The sequence below is a fragment of the Marmota flaviventris genome, chromosome 18, assembly GCF_047511675.1.
Source record: "Marmota flaviventris isolate mMarFla1 chromosome 18, mMarFla1.hap1, whole genome shotgun sequence".
NCBI classification, from domain to species: domain Eukaryota; kingdom Metazoa; phylum Chordata; class Mammalia; order Rodentia; family Sciuridae; genus Marmota; species Marmota flaviventris.
Window position 1 is genome coordinate 10450958 of NC_092515.1, and position 22406 is coordinate 10473363.

Below are 22406 nucleotides of genomic sequence, written 5' to 3' on the forward strand. Positions count from 1 at the left end.
AACTGTGTGTCTGTTTGAAATTGTCTTTGACACAGCTAAAAAATGTCCCTGCTGGCTGGGCACAGTGGTGCATGCCTGTAATTCCAGCAGCTCAGGAGGCTGAGGCAGGAGAAGCATGAGTTCAAAGCCAGCCTCAGCAAATTAGTGAGACCCTAAGCAACTCAGTGAGACCCTGACTCTAGATAAAATACAAGGAAGTCTGGGGATGTTTCTCAGTGGTTAAGCGCCCCCTGGTACCAAAAAAAAAAAAAAAAAAAAAAAATCCCCGTTGCAGGAGAGCTGACCTTCTAGTGCAAGAGACACACAGTAAAAATGAATAAATAAATAAACCAAACGATGAGCAAAATCTACTTCAGATCCAATGAGGGCACGGGGAGAGGGCGGAGCCCTCGGGCCAAGTCAGGAGGTGTGTTTCCTGTGGCTGCCATAACAAATGACCACAAACTCTGTGGCTTAAAACAACACACATTTATTTTCTGACCTCCCCTCCAATTTTGGTACCAGGGATTGAGCCAAGGAGCACTTAACCACTGGGCCACATCCTCAGCCGTTTTTATGTTTATTTAGAGACAGGGTCTCACTAAGTAACCGAGGCTAGTTTTGACTAGCTGAGATCCTCCTGCTTCAGCCTCCCAAGCCGCTGGCATTACAGGCATGCACCACCTTGCCCAGCTTTCTGACTATTTTGAAGGTCAGAAGTCCCAGCTCGCTTGCACTAGGCTGAAACCAAGACCTTGGGGAGCCATCTTCCCACAGAGGCTCTTGGGAGAAATCAGGTCCTTCCTTTCTAGGATTCTAGAGCTGCATTCTTTGCATTCCTTGGCTCCTAGCCCCCTCCTTCACCTTCAAAAGGAACCTTCCTCTTAGATTTGTGATGATGTTTAGGGACCAGGGATATCTACCCCAGGATTGTCTCCCCATCCCATGATCCCAGGGTTCAAGCATGCTAGGCAAGCCCTCTACACAGAGCTGCACCCCAGCAAAGAAAACTGCATTTGTAATGAGCAGGCAGTTGTCAGTCATCCTAAGATCATCCTTCCCCATCCTCCTTGCCTCCTGTTATTCACCCCTTTTAGAAATTCTCTTCCCTTGAGCTGGATGTAGTGACATAGTCTAAGAACACAGCAGAAGCACTTCTGAAATCCGGTTCTAAAAGTTAATAGTAACTTCCATTTTGCTCCCATATCTCTCTGGCTCTTCTTGACCCAGCCAGGGACCTTCCGGAAAGACAGGACCCCTTAAGGACGAAGGGAAAAACATCTCAGGAGAAATAAGACAGCCATACTAGCTCTCAGTCTTACCAGGTTAACAGCTATACTAGAAAATTAGGAGTTAAAAGATAAGCTAGTCTCCAAGGCTGCGGGAAGGAGAAGACGGGGTGCTGGAATGTCAGTTCTGAGACTATGCGGTTAGCAGCCATAAATCCCAGCTCCAGCCAAAGCAGGGTCTGCGCAATTCGGAAAATAATATCAGAGACTTTCCCAAATGGTAAAGGTAACTCCAGATGCAGAGAAGCCAAGGATGCATAAAACCGTTACCTTTACCTTATCAGCACAGCAAAATGCACACTTGTAGATGGAGACTTAAGATGGTAATGGGCCAGGCGCAGTGGTGTTCTCCTGTAATCCCAGAGACTTAGGAGGCTGAGGCAGGAGGACTGTGAGTTCAAAGCCAGCCTCAGCAAGTTAGCGAGGCCCTAAGCAACTCAGAGAGACCCTGCCTCAAAATAAAATACAAAATAGGGCTGGGGATGTGGCTCAGTGGTTAAGCGCCCCTGGGTTCAATCCCCAGTATCAAAAAAAAAAAAAGATGGTAATTACTGTGGCCCATGATGAAGAAGAGCATAGGCGCAAACGAAGTCCTATCTCTACGTGTGATGACATCAAGGGACTGAGTTCCTGCCTCCTGTACAGGCCTCAACAGCCCTCCTGTTTTGCTCTTCCCTGGAGTCAGCACGGGCTCTGTGCTGCCTGCCTTCTGGCTCTAGCAGATACAATATCCCTAACATAGCCTTGTCCGGGCTTAAATTCCTAAAGCTCTGGATCCAAGAACCTGAGTCTAGGTTTCTGGCTTTGATGAGTCAAGTTGCCTTTGAAGACATCCACATGGCAGGGGCCAGCGAGGACCTGAATCCGGCAGGAACCCCCTGGGGAGGTCAGTAACACGTTGCCCAATGGGGACTTGAGAGGACTGCAGCTGTGTCCAACTCCTGATCTATAGAACAAATAATAAGCCAGGCACAGTGGCACATGCCAGTAACCCCAGGCACTCAGGAGGCTAGGCAGGAGGATCACAAGTTCAAGGCCAGCCTCAGCAACTTAGTGAGACCCTGTCTCAAAATTTAGAAAAAGGGCTGGGGATGTAGCTTAGTGGTAGAGCACTCTTGGGATCCATCCCCACTACCACAAAATAAACTTTTTTTTTTTAAAGCTAGAGAAATAGTTCAGTGGTAGAGCACTTCCCTAGCACGTGTGAGGCCGGGGTTCCACCCCAAGCGCGGCGCGCGCGCACACACAGAGGAAATAAAAGAAATGGGATAAGGAGAGCTGACCTTCTAGTGCAAGAGACACACAGTAAAAATGAATAAATAAATAAACCAAACGATGAGCAAAATCTACTTCAGATCCAATGGTGACCACCATGAGGGCACGGGGAGGCATGATATTTGGGGATAATTTATGCAGAAATAGCTCACTAATGCAAGTGCCTGCTGCCTGGATGGCAAAACCAGGGGCCCAAGGGTGCCTGGAGGAGCAGCGTGGAGAGAGAACAGTAGAAGATGGCGTCAGGGAGGTAATGGGATATTTAGCACAGGGCCTGGGATATGTCAGTCCAGTACTCTATTTTTTGGGAGTGGGGGTGGGTACCGGGGATTGAACTCAGGGGCACCCAACCACTGAGCCTCATCCCCAGCCCTAGTTTGTAGGGCTATTATTTAGAGACAGGGTCTTACTGAGTTGCTTAGTGCCTCCTTTTTGCTGAGGCTGGCTTTGAACTTGAGATCCTCCAGTCTCAGCCTCCTGAGCTGCTGGGAATACAGGCGTGTGCCACCTTGCCTGACTCCAGTACTCCATTTTATTTAAATTTTTTTATTATTGGTGCTAAGGATCGAACCCAGGGTCTCATGAGTGCTAAACACAGGCTCCACCAGTGAGCTGTCACCCTGGCCCCACCCTCAGTACTTCTAGGAAGCCCTCCCTGATGACTCTGGTCAGTATACCCCACAGACCATAACAGGCACCCCAGTGAAGACTTTATGGTTTTCTGAAAATTTCCTTCACAGTATTTGCCATGCTTATAATCATATTTATTTTTGGTACTAAGGATTGAACCCAGGGGCACTTAACCACTGAGCCCCATCCTCAGCCCTTTGTGTATTTTATTTAGAGACAGGGCCTAACTAAGTTGCTTGGCACCTCACTAAGTTGCTGAGGCTGGCTTTGAACTTTCGATCCTCCTGCTTCAGGTTCCCCAGCTACTGGGATTACAGGCATGTGCCACCATGCCTGGCTTCATATATTTTTTTGTATACTTAGTATTGTTCTTTGAGGACAGGAACCAGAGCAGTCATGGACATATGTTCCAGGAACACAACAGATGCCCCATAACTACTTATTGAGCACATAGAAACTAGCATTTATCAAATACTTAGTTTGTATTAATTGGAGCTTTAACTGCTTCATATGGGTTCATTTAAGTATCTTATTGTTTAATTGTTCCTTCTTTGCTTCTCCTGAGGTGGAATCCCAGAGTAGTTTGATCAAGGTCACAGTTAATGGAAAGTGGAATCAGGATTTGAACCCAGATGTTCTGATTCAGAGCCCACACCTTAGCCACCAAACCGTACTGCCTCTCCATTACTTCCTGATTAAAACAGCACAGAGTGGCAAACTGTAGGCGCTGGATACATGGGAGGAACTATTTATAAATTACTTATCCTAAGTCTAGGACACAGCAAGTATTTTATAAGTTGCGAACTTTTGGCTTCGAAAGTGTCCCTAATTTCCCTGTCATTCTCCCTAGAACCCATTTACTATTCAATCTGGACAGACCTAGGAAGATTTAATCCATCCCACTCCACCCCGTTACTGGGGATTGAACCCAGGGGCACCCACCCTACCAGTAAGTTAAGTCCCTAGCCAATTTTATGTATTTAACTAGACAGCCTCAAAATATAAATAAATAAAATTGCCCAGGCTGGCCTCGAAGTTATGATCCTCCCACTTCAGTCTCCTGTGTTGCTGGGACTACAGATCTGTGCCTACCTGAAGATCCAAGTAATGAACTGAATCGATTCTCTCGGCTCTCTTCTTTCCTTGTTTTGTTGATAGTCCTCGAGGATCCACAGTAATGCCTGTGACAGTAATGCCTCGCCCAGAAATCCGCCTTTGCCTCTCCGTGCGCATGCGCATTATTCCGATTGGCTCCTCCCGGTGGAGTGATGGGCAGATTCAGCCAATGGTGGAGTGACAAAGGTGGAGCGGCTCCTCCAGGACACCCACGTCCCCGCCCCTTTCTGAATATTCATAAGGAAGGCGGGTCTGCGCCTAGGCACGCCGCGGCCGCCGCCATGAAGTGAGAGCGGAGTGGGGGCTAGCGGTTCGGGATCGAGAGCGGGGGGATACACGGGAGGAACAATTGATGGAAGGAAGATGGGGGTCCGGTGGGCGCGCCTCAGGACCCGGCGGGGCGAGGGGAGACTGGAGGAGTGGGGTGGGAGTCGCTGCGGGGACCGGCGGGGCAGTAAGGAGACTGTAGCGAGGAGACGCCGAGGGGGACGAGGGTCTCCTGGGAAACTTGGGGATGTCGGACCACAAGGCGGGGGAGTGTGGAGGCTGGAGAGGGGCTGAGGGGACGGGACTGACCCCTTAGCCCCCGCCGCCAGGCTCAACGTGGACGGGCTGCTGGTCTACTTCCCCTACGACTACATCTACCCGGAGCAGTTCTCCTACATGCTGGAGCTCAAACGCACGCTGGACGCCAAGGTGGGTGGGTCCGGCCCGCGCTGCCCACTTGACGGGTAGGGCTGCCTTGCGGGGATCTAAGGCCGAGGTTGCAGGTCGTTGGGTTTTAAAAATCCAGGACCCTCTGGGCGTGGTGGGTCACGCCTGTAATCCCAGCGACTCGGGAGGCTGAGGCAGGAGGATCAAAAGATCGAGGCCAGCCAGGGCAATTTAGCGAGACCCTGTCTCAAAATAAAAAATTGTAAAAGAGCTGGGGATGTAACTTGGTGGAAGAGCGCCCCCGAGTTAAGTCCCCGATACTAGAAAAAAAAGTCAATCCGAGGACCTCAAGAATCCAGGACTCTAAAATCTCCTGTTATCTAAAACAATAATGGTTTGATCAGTGACAGGACTCTTGTCTAGAATGCATAAGACCTGGGTCCAAACACCCAATACCAGGGAAAAAGAAAATCAAGAAGCTAAAACAATAACGGTTAATAATGGAGCAGCTAACATTGATTGAAGGATGAGTTTTCCAGTACTTACCAATATATAGACTTCAGAGTGGGTACTAACAGTTTTGAATGCTGGACCCACAGGCTCTCAGCCATGCATCCTTGGGCGAATCATTTAACCTCTTGTCATGGTTTCCACCTCTGTAAAATGAAGAGAGCACTTTCCTAGCATGGGTGAGGTCCTGGGTCCTGAGAACGTCAGCCTCCCGTGCAGGGCATGTGTGCGCACACAGTACTTATTTCTTCGGGTGTTGTGAGGGTTATGCAACTTAATACACAAAAGGCAGGAATTCCCAAATGGGAATGATTTTGACACCCAGAGGACATTTGGCAATGTCTGGGTGTATTCCTGGTTGTCATCCCAGGAGAAAAGGAGCTACTGGCATCGGGTATAGGTGGAGGCCATAGCCACTGCTGGACATCCTGCTGCACACACAACAGCTTCCCCATAACCAAATATTTTTTTGGCTCCAAATAGCAAAGATATGTGGAAACAGCACTAAGCACAGAGTAAGTCTGTGGAAGGTTTGTAAGCTAGAAGAAAAAGGGTTCACTGTACTTTAGATGCTGTTCCAAATATTTAACCCACAAATTTCTCACTGATCCTCATTGTCATGCTGAGAAGGGCACATTAATAGGTCTGTTTTAGAGGTGAGAATACTGTGGCCCAGAGAGTTAAAGATGCTTATTGCGGGGGGGGGGGTGGGGTGGGGGGGTGGGGGTGGGTGCTGGGGAGGTGGCTCAAGGGGTAGCGCGCTCGCCTGGCATGCGTGCGGCCCGGGTTCGATCCTCAGCACCACATACAAACAAAGATGTTGTGTCCGCTGAAAACTAAAAAATAAATGTTAAAAAAAAAAAAAAAAGATGCTTATCGAAGACCACTCAACAAGGAGGTGACAGAAATGAGGTGCAAACTCACTGCCCCTGGAGTGCAGACCTTAATTGCTGTATTGTCCTGCCGTTCTCAGTTGGTGGCATTTGAGGGAGGGTCCCCAGAGTTTGTATTTCAGGTTCTGAGAGCCTGTGTCTGTCTTTCTGCCCCCACACACAGGGTCATGGAGTCCTGGAGATGCCCTCAGGCACTGGCAAGACAGTGTCCCTGCTGGCGCTGATTATGGCCTACCAGCGGGTAAGTGAGCCCCTGAGCCTGGGAGGAGGGAGGGTGCTGGGCCGGGACTGAGCACACTCGTCCTTGGCAGGCATATCCACTGGAGGTGACGAAACTCATCTACTGCTCGAGGACAGTGCCAGAGATTGAGAAGGTAGGCTGGGGTGGACCCCATGTCTTTGGTGTCCTGATGGCTGCACTCCCTAGCCTTACGGGGTTGGGATGCTGGAGAGAGGCTGGGGCCTGGCAGGGCAGGGGCTGGAGCTTCCAGTGAAGCCGAGCCCCTCCCTTCCTCCATCTGAGCAGGTGATTGAGGAGCTTCGCAAGTTGCTCAATTTTTACGAAAAGCAGGAAGATGAGAAGCTGCCATTTTTAGGGCTGGCTCTGAGCTCCCGCAAGAACCTGTGCATTCATCCTGAGGTGATTATCCACTCCCTCCTCTTGTCCTAAGTCCCAGGGTCGAGGGACCTCTTCCCTCCAACCATGAGTCCTAGGTCCCAAGATAAGAGCTGTCAGGAAGTATGAGAATTTCTCAGGAAGGTTGCCATGAACAGAATTTCTTTCTTGCAAATTCTGATTCCTCATTCATGGCCCAGGTGAGTGGACTCCTCCAGCTCCTGGAGTCTAGAGACCTGACTTCCTGACTCTGAAACTTACTAGCTGTATATATGTTTTTTTCCTTCCTTCCTCCCTTCCTTCCTTCTTCCCTCCCTCCCTTCCTTCCCAGAGCTTGTGCATGCCAGGCAAGCACTTTACCAACTGAATTATATCCCCCAGCCCTTAACTGAGATGGTGCAGTTGAAACCTGTAACGTGTACAAAGACCTAAAAGAATATATATCTATATTCTATATAAAAGAATATATATCATGATGAAGGCACAGTGGGGCACGCCTATAATCCCAGCATCTGGGGAGGCTGAGGCAGGAGGATTATGAGTTCAAAGCCAGCCTCAGCAAAAGCGAGGCACTAAGCAACTCAGTGAGACCCTGTCTCTAAATAAAATACAGAATAGGGCTGGGGATGTGGCTCAGTGGTTGAGTACCCCTGAGTTCAATCCACGGTATCCAAAAAAAAACAAAAACAACAATTTTGAGTGCCAGTATGACATCACAGGTGAAACATTCTCCACCTGACTTTGTATGATTGGTGAAACTCAAAGTGCAGACATACTGAAAGGACTGTATAAAACAGCCTGTGTATGTTAAATGAACCACAACTGAATTGCACATTTAAACTTTGAGTTCCATCCCCAGATATTTCATTATGTATATGCAAACATTCCAAAAGTCCAAACAGCATCTGCAGTCCAAAACACTTCTGGCCCCAAGCATTTCAGACAGGCGCAGTCACGGGGGTAGTCGGGAGTGTGACGGTGCTTGCAGTCTGTACCCTGCAGTAAGTTAGGTATGTTAACCAATAATAAAGCAGGTTGAGGTTCAAATTGTCCAAAAGTCCAGGCAAGCCTGTTTCAGGACTGAGACGTCCCCTATGCCCCTAGGTGACACCGCTGCGCTTTGGGAAAGATGTTGATGGGAAATGCCACAGCCTCACGGCCTCCTACGTGCGGGCGCAATACCAACAGGACGCCAGCTTGCCCCACTGCCGCTTCTATGAGGTGCCTGGGGGCCGCTGAGTGGGGCTGGGAGGGCCAGGATGCTCAGGGCAGCCGGCCTTGCTGACCCCTGCCACCCTCTCCTCACCCCAGGAATTCGACGCCCATGGGCGCCAAGCACCCCTCCCTGCCGGCATCTACAACCTGGATGACCTGAAGGCCTTGGGGCGGCGCCAGGGCTGGTGCCCTTACTTCCTCGCCCGCTACTCAGTGAGGCTGTGGGGGTGGGCAGAGTGTGGGTGTGAGGGTTGTGGGCTGCCTATCCCTTGTCTGTCTGCTTGTGTGCGTGTCTGTCTGTTGGCCAGCACCTGTGTCTGTTGGTATCTCTCCCTGTGCCTCTGAGCCTTGCCTGTGGGAGCCTATGTCTTTGGGGCCTGCGCACCTGTCTCTGTCTCCTTGTGTCCTCGGCCTCTGCCTGTGAGGCAGGAATGTGTCAGTGGAGGGCGTCACGAAGGCTAGAGCACCCTGTCCTCCTCCCCCAGATCCTGCACGCCAACGTGGTGGTTTACAGCTACCACTATCTCCTGGACCCCAAGATAGCAGACCTGGTGTCTAAGGAGCTGGCCCGCAAGGCCGTGGTGGTCTTTGATGAGGCCCACAACATTGGTAAGGAGGGAGACGGGGTACAAAGGTGGTGGCAGCCGGCCAGACCTCCACCCTGCTGGCTGCAGCCCAGCCCTCGCCCCTTCTTCTCTAGACAACGTCTGTATTGACTCCATGAGTGTCAACCTCACCCGCCGGACCCTGGACAGGTGCCAGGGCAACCTGGAGACCCTGCAGAAGACGGTGCTCAGGTGCCAGGAGGGAGCAGCTGGGAGGCCTGGTGCCTGCCGGGCCACCTACCACCAGCCCCGAGGGACGGGGTGCAGTTCTAGACCCCTACCCGTTTCCCTGCAGGATCAAGGAGACGGACGAACAGCGCCTGCGCGATGAGTACCGCCGCCTGGTGGAGGGGCTGCGGGAGGCCAGTGCTGCCCGGGAGACCGACGCCCACCTGGCCAACCCTGTGCTGCCCGATGAGGTGTTGAAGGGTGAGCCGTGCTCTGCCCCGCCGCCCCGCCTGCCCACCCTGCCCACCCGCCTCCTGCCCGCTGACCCTCCTCTCCCCTCCTCTCTCGCAGAGGCGGTGCCCGGCTCCATCCGCACAGCTGAGCACTTCCTCGGCTTCCTGCGGCGGCTGCTGGAGTTCGTCAAGTGGCGGCTGCGCGTGCAGCACGTGGTCCAGGAGAGCCCGCCCGCTTTCCTGAGCAGCCTGGCGCAGCGCGTGTGCATCCAGCGCAAGCCCCTCAGGTGAGGCCCGCGTGGGGAGCTGGTGCCTGCAGGCGCTGGGGCGGATCCCAGCCACGTGCCGCCAGGCCTTGTGCACACCTGCTCCGTGGGTCACCGCATTGCCTGTGTCAGGAACGACGCTGGCTAGTCCAGCTGGGCAAGGATGGAGTGGCCCTGGGTGGCTGTGTTGGGCGGGCCTGGCAGGCAGCACAGCCGGACCTGGGAATTTGCCTGAAGACAGTTTCACAGAGGCGCTGTTTGTGGAGGGGGTGGGAGGGAGCAGTATTGATGCTTTTTCCCTTTGGATGCTCTTGGTGCTGGGAGGGACCAGGGCCTCCAGCATGTAGGCGGGTGCTCTCCCGTGAGCTGCAGCCCGGCCTGGAGCCAGTGGGACAAACCCGGAGAGAGGCTGTGATGGAGGCTGAGACCAGAATCCGGAGGCCCAGCAGGACTGGAGCTCTGGGAAACCGCCCTGGGCCCCCAGATGCATGTCTCCTTTGCAGGGAGTCACCGTGCCACACTGCCTTCACCCCCAAGCCGGGGCTGGGGCCTCCCAGAGGTGCATTCGGGGATCATTTAGTGGGGTTCAGACCCCTGGGGCATGGAGCTAGCAGATAATGGACTCAGGAATCGGCAGAGGGGGCGCGGAACTTTTCCCTTGCTGATCTGGATTTGCAAATCGTTGGTTTCTCTGAACCTCGGTGTCTTTGTAACGTGGGTGGGTGTCAAGGTGGGTGTGGTCTTTACTTCACAGATTCTGTGCTGCTTAAAGGAGAGGGCAGCAAAGCCCAAGTTTTCCGTGTTCCCTACCTCAGCTACATCCCCTGTGTGATGTCCCCATGCTGCAGATGAGGACATGGGCCTCGGGGAGAGGATGCCATTACCCAGGCTTAGCACTGCATGTGCTAAGTTGTAACTTTGAAACCAGCTCTATAGAACTTCAGAGGCTTGGCTACTCTGTCCCCAAGGGAGTGGGGCAGCTCTTGGTGTGGCTTTGTGCCTCTCCCCCAGGTAGGGGACTTGTGAGGGTGGAAGAGGGGCTCTGCCACTCAACACATGTTCCCCAAGTGCCTCAGTGTTCCCGGGTGTGGAAGTGAGTGAGGTGGCCTACACCACCCTCATGGGGCTGTGACGCAGTGGAAGAGACAGACATATCCCCGACGTGGTGATCCCCTCAGGTGCGGATGACAGAGCCTAAGGGACCTGAGCCAGCCTGGGGTCAAAGGCAGGCTTGCAGCATGTTTAAAGTCTGACTGCCACCAGGCTCCAGTCAGGCGCTCCTGCTCCGGACCTGTCCCTCCGGGGCAAGCACTGCAGGCCTACCTGTGTGTGACTGGCTAGGTGGCCTTGTGTGTCTGTGTGGTTGACACAGTCTACGTGAGGCTGTACACGTGTGGTTGTGTTACTCTGAGTATGGGGGACTGTGACAGTGTCACCAAGGTTCCTGAGAGATAGGAGAAACTGATGTGTGTGCGTGTGTGCTCGGGACCTGTGGTCATGCGGGATTAATGATGTGACTGGGTGTGGCTGTGGGTCTTGTTTTGAGTAGACCCTGCCAGTGAGGCCATGAGCATGTGTGACAAGTGGCCATGTTCTGTTTGCCATCACGAAGTGGAGGCTCAGCATAATGTGCCAGTGTTCGAGGTGAGGACAGAAGTTTCTGGAACAGATCTAGTTCCTGGCCTCATGAAACACCCGGTTGCCAGGAGAGACACATGCGGCCACAAGCTCTGACAGCAGAAAAGGGGCCTCTGAGCCTGTCCTTCCCTCTGCCCCCGGCCCTGCCCTCCACAGGTTCTGTGCTGAGCGCCTGCGGTCCCTCCTGCACACCTTGGAGATCGCCGACCTGGCCGACTTCTCCCCGCTCACTCTACTTGCTAACTTCGCCACCCTGGTCAGCACCTACGCCAAGGGTAAGCTCCCCTCTTCTTGCATCTGCTGAGTCCCTGGCAGCTGGCATCGGGGTCCTAGACAAGCCTCCACTGTTGTTGGCAGGGGTTTGGACACAAGCCTTGAAGGCTTGGGCTTGGGAGGCTGGGCTCTATTTTGACAGTCCCTGGGAGCTGAGCAGGCCTCGAGCTCCGATTTGTATTCGCAGAGCCTCCCTCTGGCTACAGAGTGGGGAAGGATGGGGTGGGCAGCGGAACGAGGTGAGCCCTGAGGGCATGGCAAGAGCTGGTCACTGTAACGGAGGGCGGTGGCGAGCCATGGCAGGTTCTGAGCAAGAGAGGTGCCAGGTCAGATTAGTGCTTTAAAAAAATTCTGGCAGGGACTGGAGGCACTCGTTGGGGTAGACAGCAGGTACCGAGCAAGAGAGGAGGGGGCAGGACGGTGAGGCAGAGAAAGGTAGGTTTAGAGAGAAATGGGAAGGAGAGGCCCAGATGGGGAGCGCGTTAGTGGTGTGAGGACACTCAGGCCTCTGGCTTGTGGGAGAGGGGGATGTTCTGAAGGCTTCAGCCAGCCAGGTTCCCTCCGCTCCTTAGCTGACCAAGGGCTCAGCCTGATCCCTGGGGATTACAGGAAACTAGGTCAGACCTGCTGCCCTGCCCTGCGCTGGGCCTCAGCAGGAGCAGAGTCTCTGCCCTCCCACCAGGGCTGTTGCCATGAGCACTGGACGCTTCCCCCAGTCCCTCCTCCCGCCGTTTCCCCATCTACCAAGGCTCACATCACTGACCTGGAACATGCTTCTCCCATCTTTAGTCTCCACCCAGCAGCTGTGCCCCCTCCGTCCCTCCCTCAGCCCAAGGCTGGACCATGCCACCTGTCTGATCTGCCCTGGCCCAGCCCTCTCCACTCTGAATCATTGCTCTCTGGGAGTTCTCTCTCCCCCCTGGACCAGGAGCCCTTGTGGGCAGGGCTGAGACTGTCTCTGGTCACTACTGTGTCCTCAGCACAGGGCCAGGCACAGAGGACTTGATTTCTTTTTTAAATAAGTGAAACAACATGCAAATCATTCATTCATTTATTTGCTTAACAAAAGCCTGGCGACGCACTGTGAAAGCAGGAACCAAAAAAGGCCTCACCCCTGCCCTGCTGGGAGCGGTATTCTAGAGGGGAAACCAGTAGCAAAAACAAAGACGGCCTAGTCCAGGAGGCCTGGTTATGAAAGACGGCGGTGTTGCTGCGTCCCTGTGGCCGGTGGGGGCAGCCTCTGGAGGAGCTGCTTTCTGCAGTTCGGGGCCGGCACCCAGGGCCTCGCACACGTTAGACAGCGCTCCACCAAGCGCGCCACCCTGTCCTAGGAGCCGACTTTTGAATAAGGGCTCCAGTGGCCGCACGGGCTGCCTGTGGGAGGCAGTGGGAAGGGTGAGCTGGTGAGGGAGGAGGGGAGGGCGGCGTGCTGGGTCCCACGGCGATTCTGGATCCTGGGGGTGAGCAGGGAGCATGGTGGCCTGGGAGGGAGGAGATGGCGGCTGGCCAGGATTGTGGAGGTGGTCAGTCACAGGGGCATTTGGGAGGCAGAGCGGTGGGCTTGCCAACGGCCCGGATGGCAGGGCTGTGGCAGCGACTTGTGCGTGGGTGCTGAGTGGGCCTCCCAGGACAGCTCGAGGACGTAGCTCAGTGCTCTCGGGAACTGCTCGGAGGTCGCCACAAAGAGCAGGCAGGCTGGGGTGTTCGCGCTCAGGTGCCTGCGTTTGGGGCTTGGACCACTGGTGTTCGGTCCCATTTGCCCCTGGAGCAGGGACTGGTTGCCAGCAAGTTCCTGTGCGGGAATGGGACGGGTGACCTCCGTGAGGGTCTCACCGGCCTTTGCCTGTCCCTTCCAGGCTTTACCATCATCATTGAGCCTTTTGATGACAGGACCCCCACCATCGCCAACCCCATCCTGCACTTCAGGTGGGACCCTGGGCCTGAGCCGGCATGACAGAGGGCAGGCCCCGCCCTCCCCGCCTGGCCCTCACTGTCCGGGTCTGCTCTCCACAGCTGCATGGACGCCTCCCTGGCCATCAAACCTGTGTTCGAGCGCTTCCAATCTGTCATCATCACCTCTGGGGTGAGGACCCTTCCCTGGCCCCTCCAGTCCTCCACCATGGGGTTCTCGGTCCTTCCTTGGTCTGATGACATCCCTCTTCTATCCCTCCTACAGACACTGTCCCCACTGGACATCTACCCCAAGATCCTGGACTTCCATCCTGTCACCATGGCAACCTTCACAATGACACTGGCCCGGGTCTGTCTGTGCCCCATGGTGAGTGTAGAGGATGGGATTAGGGGCTGCCTTCCTCCTGTGGCCTGTCTGCCCCTCCTCCGGCAGGAGAGCTATCCGCTGGGGTGCCCAGGTGGGCTCCGCCTGCTCCTGTGTGTCTGACTCGCAAAGCCTGTTTTCTCCTCTGCACTTCTTGTTTTTTTGGTACCAGGGATTAAACCCAGGCACTTAACCACTGAACCCCCCTTGCCCTTTTTATTTTCCACGTAGAGACAGGATCTCACTGACTTGCTTAGGGCCTTGCTAAAGTTGGAGGCTGGCTTTGAACTTTTGATCCTCCTGCCTCAGCCTCCCAAGCCACTGGGATTACAGGCCTGTGCCACTGTGCCTGGCTCTGATCTGTGAAGTGGAAATGCCTCCTCCCTGATCTCCCAGGGCCACTGACAGGATTCAGAGAGTGTAAAACACGAATGTAGCCCGCATCTCGCTTACGTGGCTTTGCCCAGTTCTTGCCCAGCTGTGACCTGGGTAGGTAAGCCTTCTCTCTGGGTCAATCTCTGTGGTAAATGGCCTCAGGTCACAGGCTCTGAAGCCCAGAGTCTGGATATATTTTGGAATTTGGAATTTTCCAGGCTTTAGAAGGTTTTTTTCCTTTTTTGGTGCTGGGATGGAACCTAGGGCCTCGGGCACTCTAGGCAAGCGCTCTGACACTGAGCTGCAGCCCCGCCCTGTAAAAGCTTTTGAAGAGTCACATGAAGGGGGTGAGTTGGCCTCTGAGTGGACTCTGGTCAGTGCAGTTTTTGCCGAATAGTTTTTTGGCTTTTGGAATTGCCCTTCAGGGACTGGGGCCCTGTAGTGACCACCAGCTGCATGGTAGCATTGTGAGGACAGCCAGCAGGGGCACTGGTGGCGAGCAGTGTTTTGGAACCAACTAGCCCAGCAGCTGCGGTGGGCTGGACATAGCTGCTGGCTGGAGGCATGGACAGGCTCAGGTCGGTTCTTTTTCTGCTGTGTGACCATGGGCAGGTGACTCACCTTCCCTGAGCTCAGGTCATCTGTAACAGGTAGCTAATGGTTCACCTAGTGACACTGGATCTATTAAAAGCTTTGAATGACAGTAACAGGGGGTAAGCACTCATACATTGTGACAGTGGCCGCTGCTTCCTTTATTGTGACCTCTTGCTTTCTCCAGATTATCGGCAGGGGTAATGACCAGGTGGCCATCAGCTCCAAATTTGAGACCCGGGAAGATATTGGTATGCTGCCTGCGGGGCCGGTTTCTGTGGGTTCCGGTGGGATTGTAGTGGACTGTGCACGGGCTCCTAAAGCTGCTCACCCGGAAGTGACGCAGCCACTTTTGCCCTCATTGGCTGTGACAAGTCACAAGGCCACGCCTGTTTCAGGAGGCTGGATCTGGAGAAGGGGGTGGGTGTGTGAGCAGCCCTCAGACAGCCTCGGGGCTGCTGAGAACCCCAAGTTCAGGATTGGGAGGGGGAGGGGGCTCTGCGCCAGGAGGGGGCCCAACCTCTGACCCTACAGCTGTGATCCGGAACTATGGAAACCTCCTGCTGGAGATGTCCGCCGTGGTCCCTGATGGCATCGTGGCCTTCTTCACCAGCTACCAGTACATGGAGAGCACTGTGGCCTCCTGGTACGAGCAGGTACGCCCAGCCACCCTGCATCCCGTCTGGGAAGCCCCTCTCCTCACTCTTGGTGCTGCCTGGGCGTCCTTCCTGTTTTCAGTGCCGATGTGTCAGGTGACAAGTGGCCTAAAACACGGGAATGTGCATAAAATAAACCCCACACGCCTCTGTGCCCTGCTCCGTCCCCACCAGATTTGGAGCTCAACCTGTGGCAGCCTCTGGGCTCCTGGTGCCCTGGCTTACCCCTGTGACTGTCCCTCCAGCACATAGTGCTCGCTGTGGACATGGGAAGCAAGTGTGGCTCTTGCTGGGTGAAGGTTCTGGAATTAAGGCTGGACCAGGACTCCAGGCAAAGCCTCTGGAGAACCTGCAGACCCTCTGGGAAGTGTGAGGACGGGCTTGGGCATGGTGGGCAGGACTCAGCATGGCCACCCTGGGCCATGGCAGGAGGTGGTGGGAGGGGCACATCCTGCCCGTCTCTGAGCGCCCCTGGCCAGCTCTCAGGGCCCAGAACACTTCTTTGAGGTGAGATGAGTGGACTCACTAGTCCAGGCTTCAGGGAGCGCTGGGGCTGGGGCAGGAGCCTTGTCCCTCAGAGCCACGGCCAGACTCTTTCCACACAGTAGGAAAGATGGCTGGAGCCACTTGTGTGCTGTTAAGAAACCTTGCCTACCCAAGGCCTTGAAAATGGGCTCCCATTTCCTCCTGGATGCTCTGCAGCTTTAGCTTCCACACCTGTCTGAGGCAGCCTGCATCGGCTGTGTGGGGTGAAGGTCAGGTTCATTTCCCATTTGAAACCCATTTGCTTCCATATGATTCGTTGAAAAGAGCTGTCCCCACTGAACTGCACAGGTGACCATGGGGCTGGTCTCCGTCTCTGGCTGTGTCTGTCCCTGTGTCCACTACAGTGTGGTGTGTGCACTCGGGGAAGCCTCCACTGGCCCCGGGTGGATTAGTCAGCCCCTGCACCCCCTTGGCTGGGTACCTGTGTCCTGATTGGCCACCATGGGCCATGTGCCTACCCCACTGGGCTCACCACGGTGAAGTTGGACAGTTCTGTCCCTTCCTTCTTGTGTCCCAGACAGGCAGGTTGAGGCCCAGAGACACGGTCCTTTACACAGGAGTCTGAGGCAGGGATGGGTTTCACCAGGTACGGCCATGGCCATGCCCTGAACCACGGCCAGCCCTGACCGCCTGCTGTCCCCCCTCAGGGCATCCTTGAGAACATCCAGAGGAACAAGCTGCTCTTCATTGAGACCCAGGATGGGGCGGAGACCAGTGTTGCCCTGGAGAAGTATCAGGAGGTCGGTGTGGGATGGGGAGGCTGAGGCAGCGCTGGGTGGGCTCAGGTAGTGGCTCTGAGGGTGACTCAGCTTGCCCCACCCCCCAGGCCTGCGAGAATGGCCGAGGGGCCATCCTGCTCTCAGTGGCCCGGGGCAAAGTGTCTGAGGGAATCGACTTCGGTGAGTGGGCCTGCTTTCCCCTGCCTAGCGCTAGAGCATATCCTCTACACCTGTCTGCTCCCTCGCGGGACCAGCCACCCACAGCCTGGGCCTGGCGAGGGCCTCAGCCCCCAGCCCCCTGCAGCTCACTCGTGACCTCTCACCCCTGCCCACAGTGCACCACTTCGGGCGGGCAGTCATCATGTTTGGTGTCCCCTATGTCTACACCCAGAGCCGCATTCTGAAGGTGAGCCACGTGAGGGGGGACACAGGTGGTTTGTGGGGTGGCTGGAGGAGGGCACAGGCACTTGGGAAGGGATGGCTCCCCATCCCTCTCCTCCTCACCCCCTGGCCCCAGGCACGGCTGGAATACCTGCGGGACCAGTTCCAGATCCGCGAGAACGACTTCCTCACCTTTGACGCCATGCGCCACGCGGCCCAGTGTGTGGGCCGGGCCATCCGGGGCAAGACGGACTACGGCCTCATGGTCTTCGCCGACAAAGTACGGGCTCAGGGGCCTCTGCACCCCACCCTGGCTTCTGAGCCCCGCTGTTTCCCCATTCGCCATCAGATGGGCAGGGTATGGTGGCAGGGGCAGCGGTGGCCAGGCTTCTCCAGCCTGGGCCTGACACCCTGTCCCCACCCTCCCACGCAAAGCGGTTCGCCAGGGCGGACAAGCGGGGGAAGCTGCCGCGCTGGATCCAGGAGCACCTCACCGACGCCAACCTCAACCTGACCGTCGACGAGGGCGTCCAGGTCGCCAAGTACTTCCTGAGGCAGATGGCGCAGCCTTTCCACCGGGTGAGCCCTGGGCCCTGCTCCCTCCCAGCTGTGCTCCCCCAGCCTGCCGCCTCGTTGCGCCACATGCCAGGCCCTGGGGGAGCTGTGTGACTGCTTCCCTGTGCAGCTGCCTGGGGAGGGCAGATGAGGCCCAGTGCCCTGTCTTCTGGATTTCGTGGACAGCTCCCAGTTCAAAATTCTGTCCCTTAGCCCTCCTGTCCCCACTGCCTCTGGAGTCCTGGTCCCCTGCTGTGGCGCTGCAGCAGCTTCCTCAGGCCCTGGCCAACTTCCCTCTGATCCCTGCAGGAGGATCAGCTGGGGCTGTCCCTGCTCAGCCTGGAGCAGCTGGAGTCGGAGGAGACGCTGCGGAGGATCGAGCAGATCGCCCAGCAGATGTGAGCGGGGCAGGCTCATCAGAGCAGTGTGAGGTGACGCCCTCGTCTTGCCTGGCCCTGTCCCAGCAGCACAGAGGACCCCTCAGGTGGACATTCCAAATCTATAGCCTTTAATTACGGGGAAGAAGGCAGCACTGATGTCCGACCCACTGGCCCCCCGCCTCCCAGGCAGGGGAGCCAAGGACATGGGTGGCACCCCCCATTCTGGAGAAGCTGCATGGTCCCATCCGTGTTAGCGGGGGCTCATGTCCTGGATACTGGCGCTGAGGGTCCGAGGGAGCTCACTCAAGGGCCGACTGCGGAGCTGGGGACAGACACAGGGAGCGGTGGGTGACGGGCAAGCAGATCTCTGCTCCAGTTGTCACTGTGCCCGTCCCCTTGCCTCTACCCCAGGTACACCCTCCCTTCTGTCCTGGGCTCTGCTCCACCCCCACCTGTCAGCCCCTGCCTCTCTGAGCCTGCCACGGTGGCTCTGCTCTATCCTTGACAGGTGTCCTTCTCACCTGAGCCCCCGGAGCTCTGACATTCTCTGTATTCAGCACATTTAGGGACATGGCTCTCTTCATCCTGCAGAGAATGGGTCAGAGAAGGACAGGTGAATGTCCAGGCCCCTCTAGGAAGGTCCTCTCCAGGACTAGGTTAGATCTGTGTCACAGGGCAGATGGGAGCCATGGAAAGCTCTTGAGCAGGACTGGGGGAGGGTGCTGCAGGTGCCACCACCATCAGGGCTTGGCCACCCGAGCCGGCACTCACCCTGCTGCCCCTGCCAAGCCCTCCCCTCGGAGGCGGGACACCAGCTTCTCACTTCCCCGCCGGAGAGACTCACGGAGCTTAGAGAATGAGCTGCTCCTTCGAAGAGCCTGAAGAGGAGCCAGGGACAGTGACTGACCCCCACCTGGCCCATCCAGTCCCCATCCCCCCTCAGGAACCAAAGCAGGGCCTCCTCACCTGTTGCTCTGCTTCACCAGCTGTGCCTGTGTTAGGAGCTCCTGGGGGACAGAGGGGATGTTGAGAGGGGCACCGAGGAGCCCTTGGGAGGGAGGGGGGCAGACGGGCTCACCCAAAGTTGGTGGCAGGCCCTCCCTGCGGAGGATCTCCCTGTACAGCTCCTCTGCCTGCTCGTACTTGTTCTGCTTCAGGTAGGCGGAGGCCTGCAGGGAGGGCAGGGCAGGGGGACCTTGGCTGTAATCTGGGGACTTCTTAGGACCCCCAGCCCATCTTAAGTGCAAGCCTGGCCACACTGCCTCCTGGGGCCTGCCCAGAGGGCATCTGCTGCTGCAACAGACGGGCCCCGCCCTGCCTTGGCCGTGTAGGGGGTGACGGTAGCCCTGTTGTAACGAGCTAAGAAGGGGCTGCCCACGGTGGGTGCAATAAAGATGTGACGTTGGCATCTGGTCCTGCCAGTGGCCTCTTTGCTGGAACCGTTCTCTGGCCATAAACTGGTGCACTTCCTGATGCTGAGGGGACCTTTCCCTCAGGGCCCTCACCTCATCCCCTGGAGCTCCTGTCGTACCTGCCTGCAGCCCCATAGCCCCCTGCCCCCTGTAGCGCCTCACCAGGTTGTTCTTGGTCTTGGCCACATTGGGGTCGTGGGGGCCACCCAGGGCCTCGTAGATGCTCAGGGCGCGGGCGTAGTGCCGCTCCACGTCCTCGAACTTGCCCTGGTTCTGGCAGAGCAGGGCCAGGTTGTTGAGCTGCTTGGCCACGTCTGGGTGGTCAGCGCCCAGGACCTGGGGGTCACGAGCCACTGGAATCACGGGGTTGGTGGGCCCCATGATGGCACTGCCATGCCGGGAGACAGGAGGTGGGGATTACAGAAAGAGGAGGAGGGGCAGAGGCTGCGGTGCTCCAGACACTGGTGGCATACAGGGGTAGACCGCCAACCAGGGGGGTCAGAGGGCAGGGCTGAGAGGGGGGCGTGTGAGGTCACAGGCAGCAGAGTCCAGATGAAACTAGAAGGTTGGGGGCAGGCCATGCGGTGGGCGATCTAGGCCCACACAGGGGCCCAAGAGACAGATGATCAAAGGGAAGAGCACCAAGTCACAGCCTCAGAGGACAAGGGGTCGTCTGGGATTGGGTAGGGGACCTTCTCACGGATCTCCAGGGCACGCTGGCACAGGGGCTCTGCCTCCCGGTAACGCCCACGTTTCCCGTAGAGGACAGCCAGGTTGTTGAGGGTGGCGGCCACCTGCAGGGGGGGTGCAGGTTGGAGGGGGCGGGCACTGCGGCCTCCCTCCCGTCCCTGCGGGTGGGGGCCCACTCACTGCAGGGTGTTCAGGACCCAGTGTCTGCTCCCGGATCTGCAGGGCGTCATGGAGAAGGTCTGTTGCCTCCTTGTACTTGTTCTGGTCCCTGTGAGGCAGTCAAAGGGGTGGCGGGGACAGCCAAGCTTGGGCTACTACGGCTGGGCTGGTCCAGACAGGTCCTGGGACCTGGCTGAGCCAGGCGTGGGTGGCACCCTCCAGGTGTCCCTTCAGGCCTCCCCAAACCTCCTGAGTCTCCAGGAGTGTCCCCGTACCACCAGGTCTCTGCCAAGCCTCTGGCCACCCCTCTCTTCCCCACCTGGGGTTGGGGCCCTTGCTGACTTCTGGGTCCCAGCCACTCCCGAGATCTCTGCCTTCCTCTTTGTTTTCCTGTCCTCTTCTGCCCTGTCCCTGTCCCCGTCTACCCCTGGTGCTCCATGTTGAGGGGATGCCAGGTCCTTCACCCAAGAACAGGCCCTGCCAGTGCGGCCCTCACCGGTACACCAGGGCCAGAATGTTGAGCATGGTGGCCACATCAGGGTGGCAGTGGCCTGAGCTCCGCTCCAGGTCCTCCAAGGCCTGGCGGCACAGAGGCACAGCGACCTCGTAGCGGCCCTGGCCCGCATACTGGATCACCAGGTTGTGCAGGGTCCGAAGGCGGGCAGGGATCTCGTATCCGCCCTGCTGGGCTGCTGCGGCCCCTGCTGCTTCAGGACCTGGGGGAGGCAGGCACTGAGTCACCTCAGGCGCCACAGACACCTCGCAACTGCTGGTCCCCACACTGACCTCTGAGCTGGGGAACACAGGCATCCAGCCAGCTGGTGGGATGTGTCCTGGCCTGGGACAGGAACGGTGCCCACCTGGCCTGTGAGGTGTGTGGGGAGCTGCCTGGTTCACAGCTCCGGGCCTCACCTGCTGGTCATCCCCGCTAATGCCAGCCACCTGTCCCATCCTCCTCCTGACTCTGCCCTCCCCTCCCCCTCCCTCACCAGAGAACTTGGGGTCCCTCCCAGCCTGGCCTGTGGTCCTGCCTGGCTGTGCTCCCACGTCACACGCGGCCCTCACACCCACCTCTCCTCTCCTCACTGGGGAACAGGGAGGCCAGGCTGTCTCGGCGAGGGGGGGACTCGGGGCGCTACAGGGAGGACAGGAAAGCGAGAGCCATGAGAACTGGGGCTAAACACAGCCTGGGTCCTGAATCCCTCGTGGGGTTTGAGGAGTGCTGATCAGAAGCCTTAGGGCTCTCCTGGGGGTCGAGGAGGATGGGGGGCTTTGTGAGCAGCTGGGGGGGCTTTCTGGCAAATGCTGGGAGTCTGAGGGGTCTACAGAGGCTGGGGCCTTGGGGTGCTGGGGCGGGGCGGAGCCTCAGGAGCTCTGGGAGGGCAGTGTCCCCGCCACGTCCTGCCCAGCACCTGGCTCTCCTCGGGCGGGTCGTACTGCCGCAGCTGCCCCAGGAACTCAAGGTGGTGCTTCTCCTCCTCCAGCTGCGCCACGGCCTCCTCGCTGGCCCGCAGCCGCCGCTGCGTCTCCTCCAGCTCCTCGCGCAGCCAGACGTTCTCCTGCGCCAGCCTCCGGGCCTGCGCCCGCAGCCGCTGCTTCTCCGCCTCCAGCACACCCACGTGCGCCGAGAGGGCCAGCAGCACCTGCGAGGGGCGGTCAGGAGCTGAGCTGGGGGCTGCCCTGGCCTCTCACAGCCCTGGCCCGGCGTCCCACAGGGGCCCTGCAGATTCCGCAGACTGCGGTGATGCTGAGGCTCGGGGACCCCTCTGACTTCACCCAGGAGGCAGATCTCAGGACCACTTCATGTTTCCCCCTGTAACCCAAAGTCTCCCGAGACCCTCAGCTCCACCAGAGGGTGCCGTCTAGCTCAGGGCATCGTGATGCTGCCTGGGGACTCCACTTGTGGCCTGAAGCCTGCCCTCCCGGCTGCTGTCCCCGTGCCTCCCACCTCCCTCCTGCTTCCCTGCACACCTGGTCTAAGCCCCAGGCCTGAGCGCCCCCACCAGGCCCCTCATACCTGGGCTTCGCCTAGCCCCAGCTCGATGGCCTCCAGGGAGTGGCCCACCACCTGCTGCTTCTCCTCCAGCAGCTCCAAGCCAGGCGCAGGACCATGTGCTGCCAGGGCCTCCGCCAGGTGCCCAGCCAGGCTGCGGTGCTCTGCCCGCAGGGCCTCCAGCCCCTGCACCACCTGCCGCGTCTGCCGCACCAGCTCCTCGGGGTTCAGGCGCTCTGAGCCCAGCCCCATGCTCCCAGGGGGCACCACCTGCACCGACATGGCTGCTCCTGGGGGTGGCAGCGGAGGTGGGG

General features: G+C 57.4%; 2 protein-coding genes across 2 annotated transcripts; one reads left to right on the forward strand and one right to left on the reverse strand.

Moving 5' to 3' along the window:
- The first annotated feature begins 4540 nt into the window (after nt 1-4540).
- Nucleotides 4541-19246, forward strand: Ercc2 (ERCC excision repair 2, TFIIH core complex helicase subunit). Its single transcript, XM_027945880.3, has 23 exons — nt 4541-4575; nt 4886-4985; nt 6510-6587; nt 6658-6720; nt 6873-6986; nt 8067-8183; nt 8274-8390; nt 8663-8786; nt 8878-8974; nt 9078-9211; nt 9302-9470; nt 11244-11362; nt 13217-13286; nt 13374-13443; nt 13537-13638; nt 14789-14852; nt 15136-15257; nt 16451-16543; nt 16630-16702; nt 16858-16928; nt 17040-17183; nt 17339-17482; nt 17768-19246. Exons 1-23 carry the CDS (start codon nt 4571-4573, stop codon nt 17858-17860), a joined length of 2283 nt encoding a protein of 760 aa, XP_027801681.1. The 5' UTR covers nt 4541-4570; the 3' UTR covers nt 17861-19246.
- Klc3 (kinesin light chain 3) lies at nt 18082-22374 on the reverse strand. The gene is made up of 12 exons (XM_027945883.3): nt 22117-22374; nt 21512-21742; nt 21171-21234; nt 20596-20815; nt 20121-20208; nt 19943-20044; nt 19413-19586; nt 18917-19007; nt 18805-18845; nt 18610-18716; nt 18360-18423; nt 18082-18160 (listed from the first exon to the last, which is right to left on the reverse strand). Exons 1-12 carry the CDS (start codon nt 22372-22374, stop codon nt 18089-18091), a joined length of 1512 nt encoding a protein of 503 aa, XP_027801684.2. The 3' UTR covers nt 18082-18088.
- Between the last annotated feature and the right edge of the window lie 32 nt (nt 22375-22406).

What these genes read in the sequence shown, in the direction of transcription:
- Klc3 (XM_027945883.3), bottom strand. Translation starts at nt 22,374, where the DNA reads ATGTCGGTGCAGGTGGTGCCCCCTGGGAGCATGGGGCTGGGCTCAGAG. An exon ending in ACCCGCCCGAGGAGAGCCAG is followed by an intron (nt 21,235 to 21,511) that starts GTGCTGGGCAGG and finishes TCCTCCCTGTAG; the next exon opens with CGCCCCGAGTCCCCCCCTCG. An exon ending in CTGGTGAAGCAGAGCAACAG is followed by an intron (nt 18,717 to 18,804) that starts GTGAGGAGGCCC and finishes GCTCCTCTTCAG; the next exon opens with GCTCTTCGAAGGAGCAGCTC.
- Ercc2 (XM_027945880.3), top strand. An exon ending in AACCCCATCCTGCACTTCAG is followed by an intron (nt 13,287 to 13,373) that starts GTGGGACCCTGG and finishes TGCTCTCCACAG; the next exon opens with CTGCATGGACGCCTCCCTGG. An exon ending in CTGTCATCATCACCTCTGGG is followed by an intron (nt 13,444 to 13,536) that starts GTGAGGACCCTT and finishes TCCCTCCTACAG; the next exon opens with ACACTGTCCCCACTGGACAT.